The 18,424-nt window shown below is 46.0% G+C and overlaps 1 protein-coding gene across 6 annotated transcripts in view; it reads left to right on the top strand.

The window, feature by feature from the left end:
• The window catches only part of LOC100146833 (aldehyde oxidase), a 79,127-nt gene that overhangs the window by 26,943 nt on the left and 33,760 nt on the right, over nucleotides 1-18,424 (top strand). For 3 of the 6 annotated variants that reach the window (XR_011428610.1, XM_023622327.2, XM_023622328.2), the window contains 11 exons: nucleotides 55-147; nucleotides 1,135-1,286; nucleotides 1,477-1,570; nucleotides 3,185-3,294; nucleotides 4,278-4,462; nucleotides 5,454-5,616; nucleotides 7,317-7,409; nucleotides 11,783-11,952; nucleotides 12,296-12,422; nucleotides 14,716-14,838; nucleotides 17,890-17,986. Coding sequence is in view for 4 of the 6 variants with exons in the window: in XM_023622327.2 (XP_023478095.2) it covers nucleotides 55-147; nucleotides 1,135-1,286; nucleotides 1,477-1,570; nucleotides 3,185-3,294; nucleotides 4,278-4,462; nucleotides 5,454-5,616; nucleotides 7,317-7,409; nucleotides 11,783-11,952; nucleotides 12,296-12,422; nucleotides 14,716-14,838; nucleotides 17,890-17,986 (1,407 nt within the window). In the remaining 2 variants the exon portion in view is untranslated. Of the gene's footprint in view, nucleotides 1-54; nucleotides 148-1,134; nucleotides 1,287-1,476; nucleotides 1,571-3,184; nucleotides 3,295-4,277; nucleotides 4,463-5,453; nucleotides 5,617-7,316; nucleotides 7,410-11,767; nucleotides 11,953-12,295; nucleotides 12,423-14,715; nucleotides 14,839-17,889; nucleotides 17,987-18,424 lie in introns of all 6 variants that reach the window. The other 3 variants (XR_011428609.1, XM_070242137.1, XM_070242138.1) reach the window with 1 other exon arrangement.

Raw genomic sequence — 18,424 nt, 5'->3', positions numbered from 1 at the left:
AAGATATCACTTCTAATGACAATTCCAAAATTTATTATTTTCCTGATCCTTTAGGGCCTGAAGTAAGATTTAAAGGCACCTTTCACCCAGTTATAATTTCTCCTGATTGTATTGAAGAACTGAGCGTTGTAAACCATGCAGATGATGGTGAGTTCTTATGGTCCCTGTTTTCTTAGTTAAAATGCATTAATCAGTTTATTTCCTTTGCCCAGCAGACGAGCAGAAAAAGAATTATTCCTAATTATAATATACAGAGAGATGCTCTTCTTATAAGAGTGATAACCTTCTGGAGGAGGCTCAGGGGAGAATGCTCTGTAGTTATATGAGAGACTAATTATCTGACTACTCGTATTTTTACTGAAGAACTTTTTATGTCTGCTGTATCAGAGAAATGTAACAACTATTCAAGGAAGGGCACTGTGCTAAGTGCTGGAGAGAAGATGAATGACTGGAATACAGTCCTTGCTCTCCAGAAGCACAGTGGTAAGCACAGCACGTTTATGTATTTAGCAGCTCACAGACTGGCTTGTCCATTCCCACAAGGGAAATTGATTTAATGACAATGATGGGAATCAATGTAAATGTGGGTTTGAAGTCAGGCTCTGGAGTGTAATTCTTAACTATGGCATATAAGCTGTAAGAACCTAGTCAAGTTCTGAATTTCAGTTTCTTCATCTGCAAAATGGGGTTATTATCTCAAACGTTTGTTAGGATTGAGGGAATTCTCTGAAGTATTCAGCTGAGTCCTTGAAGAGTGAGTGTTCAAAACCTTTAGCCTCCATCACCTTCAGCACCACCTCTATCACCTCCACCACTTCCATCATCACCGCCATCACCACCACCTCTTCCATCACGACCACCACCATCACCACCACCTCTTCCATCACGACCACCACCATCACCACCACCTCTTCCATCACCATCACCACCACCACTTCCATCACCATCACCACCATCACCACCACCACTTCCATCATCAGCACCACTTCCATCATCACCACCACCACCATCACCAACAATAAGCATGGCAGCACGTATCCAGCATAAAGATCCCATGTCTGTAGCTTTGGTCTAATGGACATTTCTAGGTCAGCAGCAATCACACTGCATTATTTACAAATGATTTTATTTTAGGGCTGACCTTAGGTGCCGGCCTCAGCCTGGCTCAGGTGAAGGAGATCCTGGCTGAAGTGATCCAGAAGCTTCCAGAGGAGAAGACACAGACGTACCATGCTGTCTGGAAGCATTTGGGAACTCTGGCCGGATGCCAGATCAGGAACATGGCTGTATGTATTTGATGACAGTAAACTCCAGTGTGCATTCCTTGGGTGACTGTCTCTGACAAATCATGACATTTTCATTCTTTTGGAACAGACAAAAAGAATAGTTCTCCAAAGCCTTGATTGATCCTTGTTTTATCACTTGTGTTTTTATAATTACATAGCTGGTATGAAACTAACTTATTATTTTAAAAAGTCTTTAGGGGGCCACATCGTGAGCAGGCATCTGGATTCAGATCTGAATCCCCTCCTGGCTGTGGGCAACTGTACGCTCAACTTGCTGTCAAAAGGTGAGTGACAGCTCTTTCCTGGGGATTAGTAAACCTGCTCTTCCTACCCCCTTTTCTCTCTGAAGAGGCAGGAGGTGCAGTTTTGAAAATGACTATTCTCTATGATGTTAATAACTCTCTCTGCCTTTCTGGATGCTGGGAAGTTGCTCAGCATGGTCCTAATTCCACACACTCCAATGTCTTCATCTGGTTTTCTTTGAGGCCTCGTGCTAGATATTTTCCCGTCCTGGTTACCCTACATTGACCGTACTTGTGTTAGTGTCCCAACGTGCTCTGCGTAGTGGAGAGAACTCGAGGCTGCTGAGAACTGTTGGGCCCCTTTGGTGAAGACTCTCTCCAGGTGGTCCAAGAGTGTTGTGGAGCCACATCATGCCATGTGCTTCTCTTTAATTTGCTGTCGATGGCAGCCTACAGGCCTTTTTCTGTTGAACAATGGTGGGGCTTCATTCTATATTTATTGACTTGAGTTTTGTTGTATTTTTTTTTTCTGAGGAAGATTAGCCCTGAGCTAACATCTGCCAATCCTCCTCTTTTTTCTGAGGAAGACTGGCCCTGAGCTAACATCCATGCCCATCTTCCTCTACTTTATACATGGGACGCCTACCACAGCATGGCATGCCAAGCGGTGCCATGTCCGCACCCAGGATCCGAACCGGTGAACCCCGGGACACCGAAGCAGAACGTGTGCACTTCACCGCTGCGCCACTGGGCCAGCCCCTTGAGTCTTGATTTTGAAACTAAGTTCAGAATTTAATTTCTTTCTCTTATTCCAACTTGGTTAACAATTATTAGGAAGTTTTAATTGGTCCTCTATACATCTGTTTTTATTTTCCTTTAAAAACATGCACTAGCTTTCTATTACCTACATTGTTAAATACCTACTTTTCATATCATCTAAATCACAAAATTATCTTAAGGGGGAAGATTTACATTCAGAGTTATAAATTTAAGTAACATCCCTTTAAAAGATCATATAATGAGAAATAGGTTTTGTGATGTGAGTGTAAACATCAAAAACTTCTTAGCTTTCATCCCAAAGTCATATTTTGTTATAGTTTTAAATGGTTCCTCCCCTCAATATATTGACTAAAGAACAGAAATTTTTTAGGTGATGGAAAAGATTATAAACAAATAAGACAGCCCCTCACCAGCATAAAAATTCATCAAAAGCAATTTATTTATTCACTACTGAATCAACCTGGTAGGGTTATTTACCCTAGTAGGATTCCTGCTTAGAAACAATAGATGTTTGTTGAATGACGTGATCAGAATATCAAAGGGACGTTACTATCCATTCCCTACTCTAAAGCTGCCAGTGAGCTGTGCTGTTCGGGAAGAGGACTGCTGAGGCGGCTCCGCCTGGCCTCCGGGCTGCTCTGCTGGAGGTCTTTGTTTCTCAGCAAGCAAAGATGGCCCAGAACCAGAAAGGTGAGGCCTAGACTGCAGGAGACAGTGCAAGTGCCATCGTGCACGAAAGAGTCAGTGAGCCTAGGCAGAGCGCGTCCTTCCCAAACAGTCGGTTTCCTCGGGATTTGGTAGAATTATTTCCAAAGTTTTGGAAGTTTGGTTGTTTAGTGGAACAGATGCCAGGAAAGGTGTCATTTCTTTCCGCAGAAGGAGAACGACAGATTCCTTTAAATGAGCAGTTTCTCACAAAGTGCCCCAGCGCCGATCTTAAGCCTGGAGAAATCTTGGTCTCTGTGAACATCCCCTACTCCAGGAAGGTGAGAGGGTCCTTTCGATTTCTTGGTTCTACCTGTGAGCCTGTGGCTTGTTAATTCCCACAGATGAGGGTTGAGAAAAAGTGTTGACTGTTTACAGGGGAGATTCCAAGGCCTTGTGAACAGTCACTTTCCACTTGTGTTACGTAACCCCTATTGTTCCTGGAATCGGGGGACCTTCATCTCTGCCGTTTTCTCTCTCTCTCTCTCCGTCTCTCTCTCTCTCTCTCTGTCTCTCTCTCTCTCTGTCTCTCTCTCTCTCTCTCTCTCTGTCTTCCCGCCTCCACAAACCCAAACTCTAACGTTACTTTCCTACAGACGTTTAAAAATTCATTGTCCCATGAGGCTTTCTCCTAAATAAGACTAGAAAAGATACTTCTACCTATATTCCTTGAAAGAGGCTACAAAAACACATTTATAATAGAAGTCAGTGGCAAGAAGAAGGGCTTGGAGTCAGACTGAAGATTGGACCTTGGTTTCCAGATCCACTGTGACCCTGAACTGGTTTCTGAACCCCTCCGAGCCTTAGAGCCCCCACCGGTGACGAGGGCATCATCCCGCTGCCTCGGAGGGTGTACCGGCCGTCAGGGCTGCCGTCATAGGGGACCACACGCTCGGGGGCTTAAACAGCACACGTCTATTTTCTCACAAGTCTAGAGGCTGGAAGTCTGATGTCGAGGCGTTGGCAGGAGTGCTTTTCTGAGGCTTCCTTCCTTGGCTTCTAGATGACCATCTTCTCCCTGTGTCTTCACCTGGTTTTCCCTCTGTGTCTGTCTCCAAATTTCCTCTTCTTACGAGGATTCCACCGCGTTGGCTTAGTGCCCACCCTAATGACCTCATTGGAACTTGATTACCTCTTTACAGACCCTGTCTCTAAATACAGGGACGCTCTGAGGTCCTAGGGGTTAGGACCACGCATGTAAACTGCCGAGTGCGTAATTGTCACTCATGTGTTTCTACATGTGCCACTTGTCTTCTGCTTTCAGTGGGAATTTGTGTCAGCCTTCCGACAAGCCCAGCGGCAGCAGAACGCTCTTGCGATAGTCAATTCAGGAATGAGAGTCTTTTTTGGAGAAGGAGGTGGCATCATTAGAGAGTTATCCATTGCATATGGAGGGGTTGGTCCAACCACCATCTGTGCAAAAAATTCCTGCCAGCAACTCATCGGAAGGTATGGCGTCATACCCTCGTAACGTCAGACTCTCTCTAAGTTATGGGACAGCTCTTTTTGTGGTGGCATGCAATTACAAGAGAAAGATGCTTAGTACCTTTTCATTTCATGGCATGGAATTCCAATAAGATTTCGGTTATTTCCATATGTCTTGATTTTAGTGATTTCTGAAGTGGGCATCATATAGTCTGTGTGTGTACGTGTGTGTGTGTGTGTGTGAAAGAGAGAGAGGGAGAGGGAAAGAGAGAGAGCAAGAGCACATTTCCCAATAGTACATAGACACGGTAAGCAAAATGAAGGAATTTTCATTCTTTATTGTGAGAATAATTTGCCATGATGAAAAATAGATTATGGGGGTTTGTTTTATAATAAATGGCTAAATGCTTTTGCTTACCTGACTTTTTATTTCTATAGATGATAGTAATAGCTGATATTTCTTGAGCATTTACCAGGGATCAGTTCCCATTTCAGAAGTAATAGAAAGTAGTGGTTAAAAGCCTGAACTTGATTGAGCCAAGCTGCCTGGGTCCAAATCTCAGTTCAGCCTCTATTGATTATGTGACCTCAGTCAGCTTACTTAGCCTGACGGGACCTCAGTTTCTTTATCTGACACAGGGGCTCATCGTCCCTACCTCAGAGGGCCGTTGAGAGGATGAAGTGAATGGATACATATAAGGTGCCTAAAACAGAGCCTGGCACGCAGTAAACATTCTTGTGATATGGGGTCATTTACTCCTGGCCTCGGGCCTTAACATGGGCTGTCATTCCCTCCTCATGACCCCTCCATGAGGTGGGTTCTGCTATTCTTACCTTTTGCAGATGGGGCAGTGGTGAGCCCAGGCCAGATGCTTTGAGAAGGTGGACTGTGATTCGAGCTGGGCTTGCCCGACTGCAGAGCTCGTATTCTTATTTCCTTCATTAAATTGTAGCTGTTTGTCTCACACGCTCGCTGAGCCTGTGAGCCAGGAGTCTTCTCTTTGGACCCTCGCAGGCCCTGGAATGAAGAGATGCTGGATGCAGCTTGCAGGCTGATTCTGGATGAAGTCTCCCTTCCGGGCTGGGCTCCGGGTGGAAAGGTGGAGTTCAAGAGGACGCTCGTCATCAGCTTCTTCTTCAAGTTCTACCTGAAAGTGTCACAGATCTTGAAGACGATGGTAAATGGAACTGACCGTGTATTAGCTTTCCCAGTGCTGGGGGTTCTGGTGATGCCCAAACTGGAGGCAGCGCTTCCGTCCTAAGTAGCTATAGGATAGAAAAGACGACCCAAATCAGCAACACACGGGCCCGCTGGGCTCCATGGCTGTCTGTGTCTGTTGACAGGTGTGAGTTTGGGGAGGAGTTGCCAGTAGAGCACGGAGTTGTGCAGGATTTTGTATAATGCTGCTCAGTTACCTTGTTTCTTCCCTGCTGTTTGTCTAGACGGTATGCAGAAGACTTGTGAGTGATCTGAAGGTGTTTTCCCTCAGTGAAGCATTTCTTCCACTTGTTGAGCTTTACCTTCGTGCGTTCGACTTTCTTCTCTGGGTTCAGCTTCATTTCTCTCACCTATGAGATGACGATGACAGCCAGTCCACAAGGTTATTGTGAAACAGGTCGTCATAGGAAAAGGGCTTCATGTGGTCCCTAGTGCTTCAGAGGAACGTGATGGAGCAGCCTAGCAGTGGTCATAATGATGATAGTAATCACCCAGGCATTCTTTGCCTGGTCTCCCTTATGACAAACAACTAGAGTTACAAGATAGTTGCTAGGGAGGACACAACTAAAAAAATTTCTCTGAATAAATTTGCCTGACCTATGGGGAACTTGAACCATGTTGGCCTCCTTAATCCCACCCTACAACCAGCTGACCAAACTAGACTAGAAACCAAGAACATTCTTCGTGTGGTCTAGAGGTTGATATGATCCCTGGAAATACGAGACACAAAGCTCTCTCTTATCACTGCTTCTGAAAGTGTCTTCTCATTGTAGCTGGGAACAACTAAGAACCAGAAGGGTTTCATCAAATCTTTGAGAATAGAAGCTTGAAATCACGTATAAGTGACATATTGTCACCATGTAATCAAAAGAGCAAAAAAAGCCAATTATAGACTCCTCCAATTGATAGCAAGCTAATACAGTTTCTTGGGCGCATCAAGTGTGTATCACTTAAAGCTTCTGCCTTGTAGTTTTATACCTTCAATTCAGCTTCCTCTGGTCAGTATTCCTCTATTATTAAAAATAATAACCTTTGTTGGCTTTACTTTTCTGTTAAAATTTTTAAAATATAAACCATGACCATTAGAGGTATTGGTTAAGGTCTTGTATAAGGACCCAAATGACCCATTTCCCTCAGCCCTGAGAAGTGTTCCTCCTGGGCCCCCGAACGCCACCTCCTGTGGGGCTTTGGAGGCATGCAGCCCCGGCAGGGTCCCTTCTCCGGGGTTCACCGGGTGATGCAGAGCAGAGTTTTGTGCTCATTCGCAGTGGCGTCCTTTGGCTCTGACTGTTTCCTGGTTTAAGCATTTTCCTCCTTTCCCCTTTATTTACTTAGCTTTGATCTTCCCGTTTTATTGGTTTTTAAGTATTCAAATCGTTTAGGAAAGCATGTGAGAAAATCATAAGACCCATAAAGATGTTGGAAGTCAGTGACCTACTGTATTCACTTGACTCTCTGTCAAGTGTGGTCGTATATGTGGACCTTCCGAACTTGTGGGTCAGCGAGCTGCTTGTACTTCCAGGGTTCTGAATTGGGCGAGTTCTTAAGAAATGTCAGACTTCAGAATAGAGCTGCTTGCTAAAAACCATGCTTGTCTCCCTTCGAAGACCATTCTGGTACCGCCATATTTTAAATATCTACAACGGTTCCTCTTTTCAGGACCCTGTTCGCTATCCTGGCCTTGCAGACAAGTATGAGAGTGCTTTAGAAGATCTTCATTCCAGAAATCACTGGGGTACATCAAAGTACCAGGTTGGTAGCTTTTTTTTTTAATTGAAGGGCCTGGGCCATGGAGCTCCTGCACCTGGACGTCCCACTTATCTCTCAGTGACTCTCAAGCTTTGTAAACTGGACCTCCTCTTCTGGTGAACTCAAGCCTCCTATCGTGTTCATTAAAATTTCAAAACCAATGAAGAATTAGGACTAAAAACAAAAGTGGCAATGGTAATTATTTTTAAATGTCTGTTTTGATCTTGAAGGCCACGTGTTTTGTTCTGTGGCCTTGTACCACCGACATGAACGAGCTGGCTACCTTGCCACATGCTCTCTGCCCTTGGCACCATGGAAGTCGGAGCACAACCAAAGTCACTTCTGTGTCAGGGCCACAGGGCTGCTTCATTTTCAGAGAAGGAGAAAACCCAGCCCTTAGAGGGTGATGAAAAGGCAGGAAGGGTTGTTAAAAGAGCCGCTGGTTTATTTTGTTTGCATGTGGAGACACTCTCTTCCCCCAGTCCCTCTGTTCCGAGTGTTTTTTCTGTGAGTTACATTTGAGTTGAGTCAAGCGTAAGTTCTAAGATCTAAGCGTAAGTTCTATTTTTGAGCTTTCCTAAAGAAAACTGACTGTTGAGAGGGCAGAATTCCTCATTAACTTTGAAATGGAATTTTTTGCCATAACATCACAAAACGATCACCTGAAGTGGTCCTGTTGGTAAACTGGATAAGATTCAATGTGTTTTTTCTTGAAATTATTATCAGGAAACTTCACCTTGAGAGTTTTATGAAGTCAAGAACATGAAGAGGCTTTTAAAGCATCAGTTCATCGCATCTGTTGTTGGATTTAGTTATAAAAGCTCACAGTCTGTCGTGATGAGCGTGGAAATTGGTGTATATTCCTTGAGATTTTAGGGTCAGTATGTTCAAAAATTCAAATATGCCAAACTCCACCGCAAGAGATCATTTTGACAGTTAAAAACAGCTGCCATCTTCCCTGGCATTCTGCAAAATACGGCAGCTGCAACCTTCGGCTTGTCAATACCCTAACCTTGCCTTGCCAATGGAATAAACTTCAGAAAGAAACGAGAACAAATTATTGGCCATTCCAATCATCCGAAGAAAACTGATAATTTTCATGTAGTTCGTCATCTTCAAAGGGAGCTTGTTAGTAAAGCTTGCAAGTCAAAGTTTTGGAAGCAGTGTATCTGCCACACAGATGAGTTTCATTTTTTTGTGTGTGTGTGGTTTTTCACACACACAAATATCCACGTTGTTGGTGCAACGTCAGCACTCCTGATGAGCATTTTTTCCCCAAATGAGTTCGGTTGCTTTGAAAGCGTTTTGACACAGCTCCAGGAGATGGCCAGTTCAGGGAGACGATATTCTTCCATCATATCTTTAGCCACAAACAAGCAGAAGCAAGTAATCGAGTGCAACCCCTTTCCCCAGTAGATTCATCATGCTGACTGCAAAAAAAGGTGTTATGTCTTCAACTAAAATAATCAATTTCATATCTGATTCTAGAATAGAACAAAAATACATCTTAGTATCTTTCTTCAATCTTTTGGCAGGCTTCTCACAGCAAGATTTCAAAAGGGTTTTTTTCAATGTGATGATGTGTTTCATTATTTACAGTAAAAAGTGTTATGTCACAGAAAACTTCCAGAGCCTTTATAGAAACCTATGAATGTATTTCCTTAGTATCTAAGCTTATGAATTACCTGGAATTTTGCTCTTCAGGATGGAAAAAACCCCTTAGGATTTTAAAAAAAGATGTGGATGATTTTTCACTCAAATGTTGTCTAAGTTGAGAGCCCAGCAGAGCATGAGAGCACAGCACTCGGGGTATTCTACAGAGGGCATCGATCCTGCCATCGGGAGCATCAAAAGCCATACCAGACAGAGCTCTTGTGTGTGTTTTTCTTTTGATCATCATCTCAGCTCCTCAAAGGAGAGGGAAAAGAGACCTGCTGGGGTGCTTGGTCAGGAGGACGAAGCAGTGGGCTCCATCGATGGAGCTGGTGTGGGTTAGGGCTGCTGCAAACCCCTGTTCATGCCTCAACCCCAATCTGCAAAATTTCCTCTCATTTTCCCTATTTCCATACATTTGTGGCCTAATATCTACCTTTATTTAATGGTGCCTGGGCCAGGTTCTAAGTCATTTTTCTTGGTAGTCTTCTGTTTTCTAATTTATAAAGTCAGGATGAACAAAACAACCAAAAAAACTTAGCCAATGCTCCTTTTTTGTGCATTGTATTATAGTAATTGCAAAATTGAAGTTCACATTTAAATGAAACAAAGATGGGCATCAGAACAGTAAAGGCTTATGGGTAAGCATATACTAGAAAACAGTAAATGTTATGTGAAATAGGAATAAGTTTAGAGCATCCTACATGTGTCTTATGCCAAGTTAATTTCAGAAATGACTACTTTCTGCATATAATTGTCAGTCAAAATTTCCCTGATATTTTACTTTTGTCATTTGTATTATGAAAACAACAGTTTTTTTTTTCATTTTCCAAATAACCCATAAAAATGCTGAGCACGTTTTCAAATTACCCGTGCCAGTCTCCTTTCCCTGCTGATGGTCCAGGCCTGCTGGCTGCCTGGAGACCCTCTGGTCCATCTCAGGCCGAAGGTTTGTAATGTGAGTCCCTCAGTGGGTGGGCAGCGAGCGAAGACCACTCTGCTCGGTCCCGTGAGCAGCAGAGGGCGTTGGAGAAGTATGTTTTCACCGTTATCTTTACATAAGCTTCCCCCTCCCAACCGTGATGGCTCTCTTCCATTCATGGTATTTGCTCAGTTAAATCCACTGTTCAGAAAGGAAAAGAAAGCAAAACATCAGCGTGAGAAGAAAACAGGCTCGTTTGTGGGTGGGACCCCGACAGCTGGGTCTTTCCCTTCGCTGCCGCAGAGCAGGAGGCTCGCAGCACGTCCCCTGGACCAGGGGGCTTCGCCTCTGGGAAGTCGGCAGCTGTGACTGAAGTGAGATGCCACTTTAGGTGGAATCAAGTGTTGCATTTATCGTCAATATGTGCTGAATGGTCTTTCTCAAATTGCACATTCTGGCGATCGAATACAAAAGTCTTTACCATGTGTTTCCTCAGATGCCTTAAATGATGCTGAGTTGGAAATAGGTCCGTTTCTATGGCCTCTTCCCCCCCGCCCCGTAAAGGTTCTAACCAGTATGTGTTCTGTTAGTGGCTTGTGCCGTCCTCCCTCCTGCTGTGTGGTGTAGCCTGGTGAGGCTCATCTCAGAGAAACAGTCCCTGCCTCCTCCAGGGCTCGGGCTGACCCGTGAACTGCAGTGAGGAGCAGCCGAAGGGGGGAAGGGGAGCCCTCCCAAGCTTTTGCCAGGCCTCACCACCTTGGCCGACCTACTGTGTGCCCCTCACCCCCAAATCTTCCACACCCCATGCTGACCCAGTGAGTCAGGGACGGGGCGCTCAGCACTGCTTAGCAGGCAGCTCCTCAGACAGAGCTCCAGACCCAGAGCTGCCCTCTGCTTTGAGAGGCAGCCCGTGGCTGCCCGGCTGGCAATTTTCCTGGAATTCCCACCTCACGCACTCCCATCATCAGCCCGTTGGCAGCCACAGCCTTCACCCTGGTCTCTGAGTTTGGCCCGTACCGTGTCTCTTAACGCCGTCTTCCTTCTTCCCTCCAGTACTTCTTCTCCCAAAACAACCGACTAGGAAAGCCAACAACTCTCTCATTTGAAATACTTGGGGAGACATTATGTTTCTTAGTTTCTACTTTGGTTAACGAAACGTATAAGGTATTTACAGAACCAGTAGCAAGACATTTTACCCCATGGTCTCTAAGAAAGAGTAATGTTAGTGAATCGTTACTCAGAAGGAATCTCCCTTTGGCTTCGTTCTTTATCAGGCTTGTCTAAGGTATGAGTGTTACCAATTATTTCCTAGACTTTTTCACTCAAAATAGAAAAAAATGGCTCTTCTGGTTGAAGGCTTGCCTTCAATATTTTCTGTAAACATTGTCATGATATCATCATGCTCTGCGGCACAATATATGTGCCATGTTTAGATAAACAGTAAAATAATTTTGATAATAAAATTTAAAGAAATACATGAGCATGAACAAGATGACGTAATCTTACCTTATCAGGAAGAAAGATTTATATTCATTTACTTACACTAATAGAATTTGCATTAGAGATGTTGTGGTCTGTATTCAAAAAATGTGGGAAAAAAGCAATAACAACATCACGGCTGTAGATTCCAGTTCCCCTACTGAATTACTGGAACAGGCTTATCGTCCTGGTGTTACTATTATAATGACTGTTTTCATGTTCTAGAGTGTTCTGGTTTGCGTGTACATTATATAGCCACCTTCTTGTGGGAGAGGTGCATAAAATGATTATAAAAATGATTTGTTGGTTATTGATTAAACAGGATGTAGACCCAAAGCAGCTTCCTCAAGACCCAATTGGCCGTCCCATCATGCATCTGTCTGGTATTAAGCATACCACGGGCGAAGCCATCTACTGTGACGACATGCCAGTGCTGGACGGGGAACTTTTCTTGGCTTTTGTAACAAGTTCAAGAGCTCATGCTGAGATTGTGTAAGTGATAAGTTCTTACCCTGTAGACAGTCATGGTTACATTTTGCCTAAGTCATATTAGTGAAAAATAATGATATGAAGAGGATACGCTATTTGTTGGTGCGATCCAATGCAGATTAGAGGTGAAATGGGATTGAAATGGAGGATTTGCCACAATTTGTCCCTCTGTATAATAACTTTATTATCTCGGGAATTTTTTCCCAATTGCATGGCAGAAAACTGTTGTGAAGGGTTCTTGGACGTATCTTACCTCTCTCATACCTTATTCTCCAATTAAGCCCGTTCTCCGTGGTCCTCGGATGTGGGGCTGCTCTGAGGAGCCGTGCTCTGTGTTCTCATCTAGGTCCATTGATCTGTCCGAAGCTCTCAGCCTGCCAGGCGTGGTGGACATTGTGACCGAGGAAGATCTTCGTGGCGTAAACTCCTTCTGCCTTTTAATTGAACCTGAGAAACTTCTGGAGACACAGGAGGTACTGCATTGTTGCTTTCTGTTTTAAAAACAACTTCCTCTGTTAAAGGCACTTCATATTTTCTTAAAGAAAGCATTGCATTTGGCACATCATAAAGGATTCCAGTATTCTTTGAATGCTTACTACAAAACACTATATTCTAATGTTGGATGAATTCAAAGATATTCATTTTCTACCTGAGAAGTTGACTAGTTATATAAAATATACTTTGATGTTTTATATTTTCTAGCAGTAAGATAGTGTGCTGCTAACAAGCATGGGAAAGTGAGGAGAGAATAATGATAACTTTTCTTTGCTAATCCCTCCCCTGAAAATCTCACCATTGCCCCGTCTCAGTGAGTCCAAAGTCCCAAGTCCAAGTTCAAGTGGTCTCTCCACCATGAAGCCTTTCCTCACCCTTTAATCCGGGAATTCTCCCTCCTTTTCTGAACTCACTGACTCATTCCTTCATGCTGCCGTGTATTCAACAAGCATTTTGAAAATAAGTACCTGCTATGGCTGGTCATTGTAGCCGAACGAGACCCATGTGGTCCTTGCCCTCACAGAGCTTAGAGTCTAAGGGGGAAGGCAAAGTGGACCTTGAAGGCACTTTCTACATTGTCTGAACCTTACACATTTGTTCCTACGTCTTACATATTCCCCTACCCAGTAAACGTCCTTGAGTGAGGGCCCATGTCTGGTTCATCGGTGTATTCCACACACTGCCTCCCACATAGCAGGGCAGCACGGTGAACGGGCAGAGGAACAATGATAGCATTGTTGCTGTTTGAAAGTTTCAAATGACTGAAACTTTGGCTACTGCATCTTAAGTTAGCAGAAGATACAGCAAGGACAGTTCAGCAGGTTTTCTGCATAGCTCAGCCTTCAGAGTTCAGTATGTCCCCAAAGAGCCCAGCACGTGAAACACTCCCTACCTCTGGCTCTTGCTGGCGGACTTAGTTGATAAAAATGAAAGTTTGTTGACTGAGAGTCTGAAGTCAACGTGAAACTCCCCCGAGGCAGGGCCGTGTGGCCTTGGCAGAAGACAGTGAGAATTAGTGTTAAGTGAACAAGCCCCAGCCCTTCTAGGTTGCACGATAGCCCCTGCGCTGAGCTGTGGGATGGTGATTGTGAGCATCTGGCGGCCTGTCTCTGCGCCAGCTCCCAGGGGACACCCGGCGTCCATGCAGAGCGGGGAACAGAGCCGTGTGAGTGATCGCCTTAGTTAGTTTAACGCCTTTTTAACATTTATCTGTAGCATGTTATGCTTTATAAAAATCTTGTCATTGTAGAAGTTTTAAGCGTACACAGCGATAGAGGAGAAAAGCACTGTGAATCCCCATAGACCCGTCTCCCAGCTTGAACAGTTATCGACGTTTTGCTGTTCTTGTTCATTTATCTCCCACTGCCCCCACACACGCACACCCAGCAAACACTTGTGTGTGTGTGCGCTGGAGTCAACTTTTTTTGTTACCGTTTTTTCAGAGGATAAAACTGCTCTGTAATCATTGTAGAAAAGGCCTAATAGTGTAAAGTAGACTCAAAACATGAGCGGGGAAGTGTGGCTTGTGATCACGGGACAAGGCTGGGGAGAGACTGCACCGTTGTGGGGACTCCTTCCAGGCCTGACTGTTTCACCTTTCTGGAGTCTTTGTTTTGTTTTTCCATCCACTTTCTGCCCTGGTCCCCGTGTGAACTCCTCAGGCGCCTCCGTCACCCGCAGGTGAAGTGATGCAGGGGACGCGCTGTGTGTGGTCACAGCTTGGCTGCTGCGGCCTCGTGTCTCTTCACAAGGAGCCCGTGCTCCACCGCAGTCTGGGGCAGAGGTCTGCTCACTGCAGTGTTGGGCTGTCACTCTGTCCCTCCTCTGTGCAGGAGGTGGGCTGGGACCTCTTGGTCCTCGCTGTTCGTGAAGGCAGAAGCTGCCGCACAGGATGGCCCTGCTCGTGGTGTGGCGACCACAGGTCAGGCCGTGGGGCTGGCTCGCCTGGGCCAGCTGGCCCTCAGCAGTCCTATCTGCTTGGCCTGGAGCCTGAGCTGTGCTTGAGGCAGCATCTCTCCTGCCCCCTTCAGCCACCGCTGCCAGTGACGTGGGACAAAGACAAGAGCCCCCCAGCGCCAGGGGTCAGCAGGCAGCTTGGACAGATTCACTTTCTACCGAGGCCTTTGTTAACCTCGCCACCTCGGGTGTAGGCACATGTGAAGGGTCATTTCCTGTGCATCTAGCTCTGAGCTCGGCCGGAGGAGGAAGACGGATGGAAGGAGAGGACCTGGTGCCTGCCCCCCTTGAGACAAAGGTCTTTCCGTGTCGTAGGTGTCCTGTGTTGGTCAGCTTGTCTGCGCCGTGGTCGCGGATTCCGAGGTTCAGGCAAAGCGAGCTGCGAAGCGAGTAAAGATTGTCTACCAGGATTTGGAGCCCGTGATCCTAACTATCGAGGTAACGAGGTCAAGGGTGGGGCCAGATTTCAGTGGTGGGTCAGTTAAAATGCTTTTGGCTGCAGTAACAGAAACGAAAATCTGACCCAAAGTTCGAGGCTTTTATTGGCCCCGCACTCTATCAGTGTTAGCAAGAAACCGGATGTTCTGCCTCTCCTCTCTGCTGCCCACAGGACAGGCTTTATCCCCTGTGGTCACAGGATGGCAGCCAGGAGCTTCCAGTTCCTGTGCAAGAAGCCAAGGAGAACACTGTTGTCCCAGTGCTCCACGCATCCTGAGATGCAGCCTCATCAGGACACTCTGGGCACATGTCCATCTTTGAACTAATGACTGGCCAGAGGAATTGGGGGGTGCTGTGGTTGCTGCCGGGGGTCAGATTTCTCTGCAGTGCATGGCCATAAGGGGGAGTGGTGGAGACCTAACAGAAATCTAAGCACCATTTGGAAGGGGGAGGTGAGAGGATGCTGGATGGGTGACCAACAATGTCCAGGACGGTGGACACGCCGTTAACTCTGCATTCACTTCACCTGGGCTCTCAGGCGCACAGTGAGAACCCACAAGATGCTCCACGAAGCAGACATTGATGACACTGTTTTTAGATCCTTCAGTGCATATCTTAAATGAGCGTGAGAAACAGATTCTATGATGCCCACAGGTATTTTGGCAACTTAAACAAATTGGAGGATGGCATTTCCTGTTTTTTAGAAAAGAATTCAAAATTTATAAAGGTTTTAAGACTCATCGCCATGAAACGATAGTTTTTCTGCATACATTTCATTGGTTCTTATGATTTACTAAGTAATCCATGCATGTAAGTTGGGAAAGCAACATGAGTAGGTTAGATTCAGCACATACGGACTCCGTGTGCTCTGGGAATACAGTACTATCTTCACAGTATAATGAGTAGGTTGTTCTCTAGATGCCTAGCATGCGGCGAGGCAGAAAACGAGGAAATGACTCGGCCAAGATTAGTGTCTCCGGGAGAACTCGGCCTGGGGTGTATTTCTATCGTGTTGCTTTATGCCCAGGAACGTAGAGTTTGTTTCTGGACAGTGTCCTCAGTGTTTTAATATGAAAATAAAATCACATCAAGAAGACAAAAATATAGAAGTTTAGTTGCAGTCCAAGAGTGATTAGGCCTTCCGGATGTTCCTGGCCAGTTTCGAATTCAAATATTCTGTTCCCCTCTCAGACCCTTTTCAGTCACCTGTGGCCTGCTAAGAGTGCTTACCTTACGCATTCCTTCCACAGCATTGTCTGGGAGTGAGAATTATTTCTTAATAAGAAATTGCTTACCTAATACTTCATCAGAAATTTTGTTTGTAATCCTCTGGCCAATTCCACTGGCCAAATATCTTCCCTTTCCTCTCCCGACCTTCCAGCCAAGTAAAATTCCAGTGAGCAACTCCACAGCACTCTCCTCCTGCCCTCCCCAGCTCCAACCAGCAGATCTGTGGGTGTGCCGGAGAATGCCAGACTGTGGCAGTGTGGAGAAGACCTTCCTCCTGCTTTATCGGAGGTTGAGCTCTCCAAGGGCAATCAACTGGAGCAGGCCGGGTTTCATCACAGTCATAGCAGGCGCATACGCCCAGCTCTCCGCACTACAGTTCTTTTACCACTTTCCCGACCAAGAAATGCTCAGGACACTGGCTCAAAGTTGCTCAGAGAGCAAGCAGCAAGTGAAGTGGAAAAAGATTAAACTTTTAAAAATAGGATTTATAAAACTCCTCTTTTCAACCTGGAATATCTAAATCTTAGATTAACAAGACAATCATATGAATTGATCCCAGTAGGAAGTGTGTTATCAATCAAAATAGGATAAAACCAGTGTTTCTGTGTCGCTCTCACTGAGGGATAGCCTGGCTTATGCTTTGTAGAGCCTTTAAGAGTTTTCATGGGGAAACTCTATCAAAACTCCTGGCTCAAGAAAGCTGATGGCCCTGGTGAGAAAAATATGCTCCTGACCAGAATTCTCGTGGGTCCTGATGCCCAACAGCATGCCCATGGCTAACACCTGACAGAGCCCACTGTGTGGGTACACAGTTCTAGCAGGTTTCATGCATTAACTCACTGAATGCTCACTTCAGTCCTGTGAGTAAAAACTGTTATCCCCATCTGATGAGGAAGCTAAGAGACAGGGTTACCCGAGGTCACACAGCTAGTCAGTAACAGAAGCAATCAGCAAATGCTCTGTCAAAGAACCTGGGCCCCACGGTGGTAAAAATAAACCAGCCCACTTTTTGAACAGAGGAAATGGCAGGATCACAATAGAACATCCCTGAAGTATGTCAGTATGTCTAGACACCTACTGCTAGCCAGAGGGAACCAGAGTTTGCAGAATCCTTAACTGCTAGCAGGTTGGAGTTTTGTGGGTGGACAGTAATCCGTGGTAGACAATGCTGACAGGAGCTGACACGTCACATTTGCCAGTGGACACAGGGGTTACAGTGAGGTAAATTCCTAGGGATGGGTGAGAAAACCAACCTGGATTACTGTAGCTGTGACCCTGATTATGTGCACCTACCACTGTCCCCTGTCACTGGGCGCCCAAGGGAAGCTGATCGGAGCCAGTCAGAAGTGGATCTGTGGTACCCGCAGTGGGCTTGTAATGGAATCTTCCTTCCAAGGCAGGAGGTCTCCCTACTGCCCTGTGCTCCTCCTCGCAAAGGAGCAGCATGGGGCTGGCAGGCAAGGCTGCCATGACCCTTACCACTTGAGTGTCTTCAGCTAGCACTGATGGAGCACGTTATGTGCCATGCAAGCTCCGGACATGCCTCATTTCATCCTCACCATGACCCTGTGAGAGCTCCGTGCCCAGCTATACCTGCATTGTACGGATGAGGCTCAGAGAGGTGAAGCAGGAGACCCACAGTCAAACAGCTGTGAATGGAGAAAATGGACACAGCTTCACTGGTCCCCGAGCTCAGGCTCTAAAGCCCCTGCTGCGTGTCCCAGAGCGAGGGGAGAAACGCTGCCCAGACTCAGGCAGCGGCTCCTGCCATAGGGCCGCGTCTCCTGCGCAGGTGGCCTCACTCTTCTGTTCTCTTCCTAGGAAGCTATACGGCACCACTCCTTCTTCCAGGGGGAAAGGAAACTGGAATATGGAAATGTTGATGAAGCATTTAAAGTGGTTGATCAAATTCTTGAAGGTAAAACGATCCGAAAGAAAGGGTGAGCGGGGGAAGCGACCCTGGAGGCCTTCTAAGCGTGTCTAGTCTAGAGCTGCCTTTGCTCTCGAGAAATCAGCTCAGAAACAGGCACCTTGTTCACAGATGGGCTTCCCTCTGCCGTGAGTGTGTGTGTGTGTGTGTGTGTGAAGAGCTCAGCAGAGAGACGAGGTGGGAGGCCCAGGCTTTGCCCATGGCAGTCCCCCCGCACTGACCACCTGCCCCGCCATGGCCCCGGTCACACAGCAGCTGCTGAGCGACAGAGCTGGTGGTGGAGTCGGTAGCTTTGTGTCAGGACCACCAAACCCCACGTTTCCTTCTCTTTCCTCCTGTCTCCCCTGACTTCTCCCTCCTCCCTCCCTTCCCTCTCTGCTTTCTCCCTCCTTTTCTCTCCCCTTCCCTTTCTCCGGCCCGCCCTTC

This window comes from Equus caballus, chromosome 18, assembly GCF_041296265.1.
Source record: "Equus caballus isolate H_3958 breed thoroughbred chromosome 18, TB-T2T, whole genome shotgun sequence".
Classification (NCBI taxonomy): domain Eukaryota; kingdom Metazoa; phylum Chordata; class Mammalia; order Perissodactyla; family Equidae; genus Equus; species Equus caballus.
The sequence above is the reverse complement of the archived record's forward strand: the minus strand, read 5'-3'. Positions and strand labels throughout refer to the sequence as shown.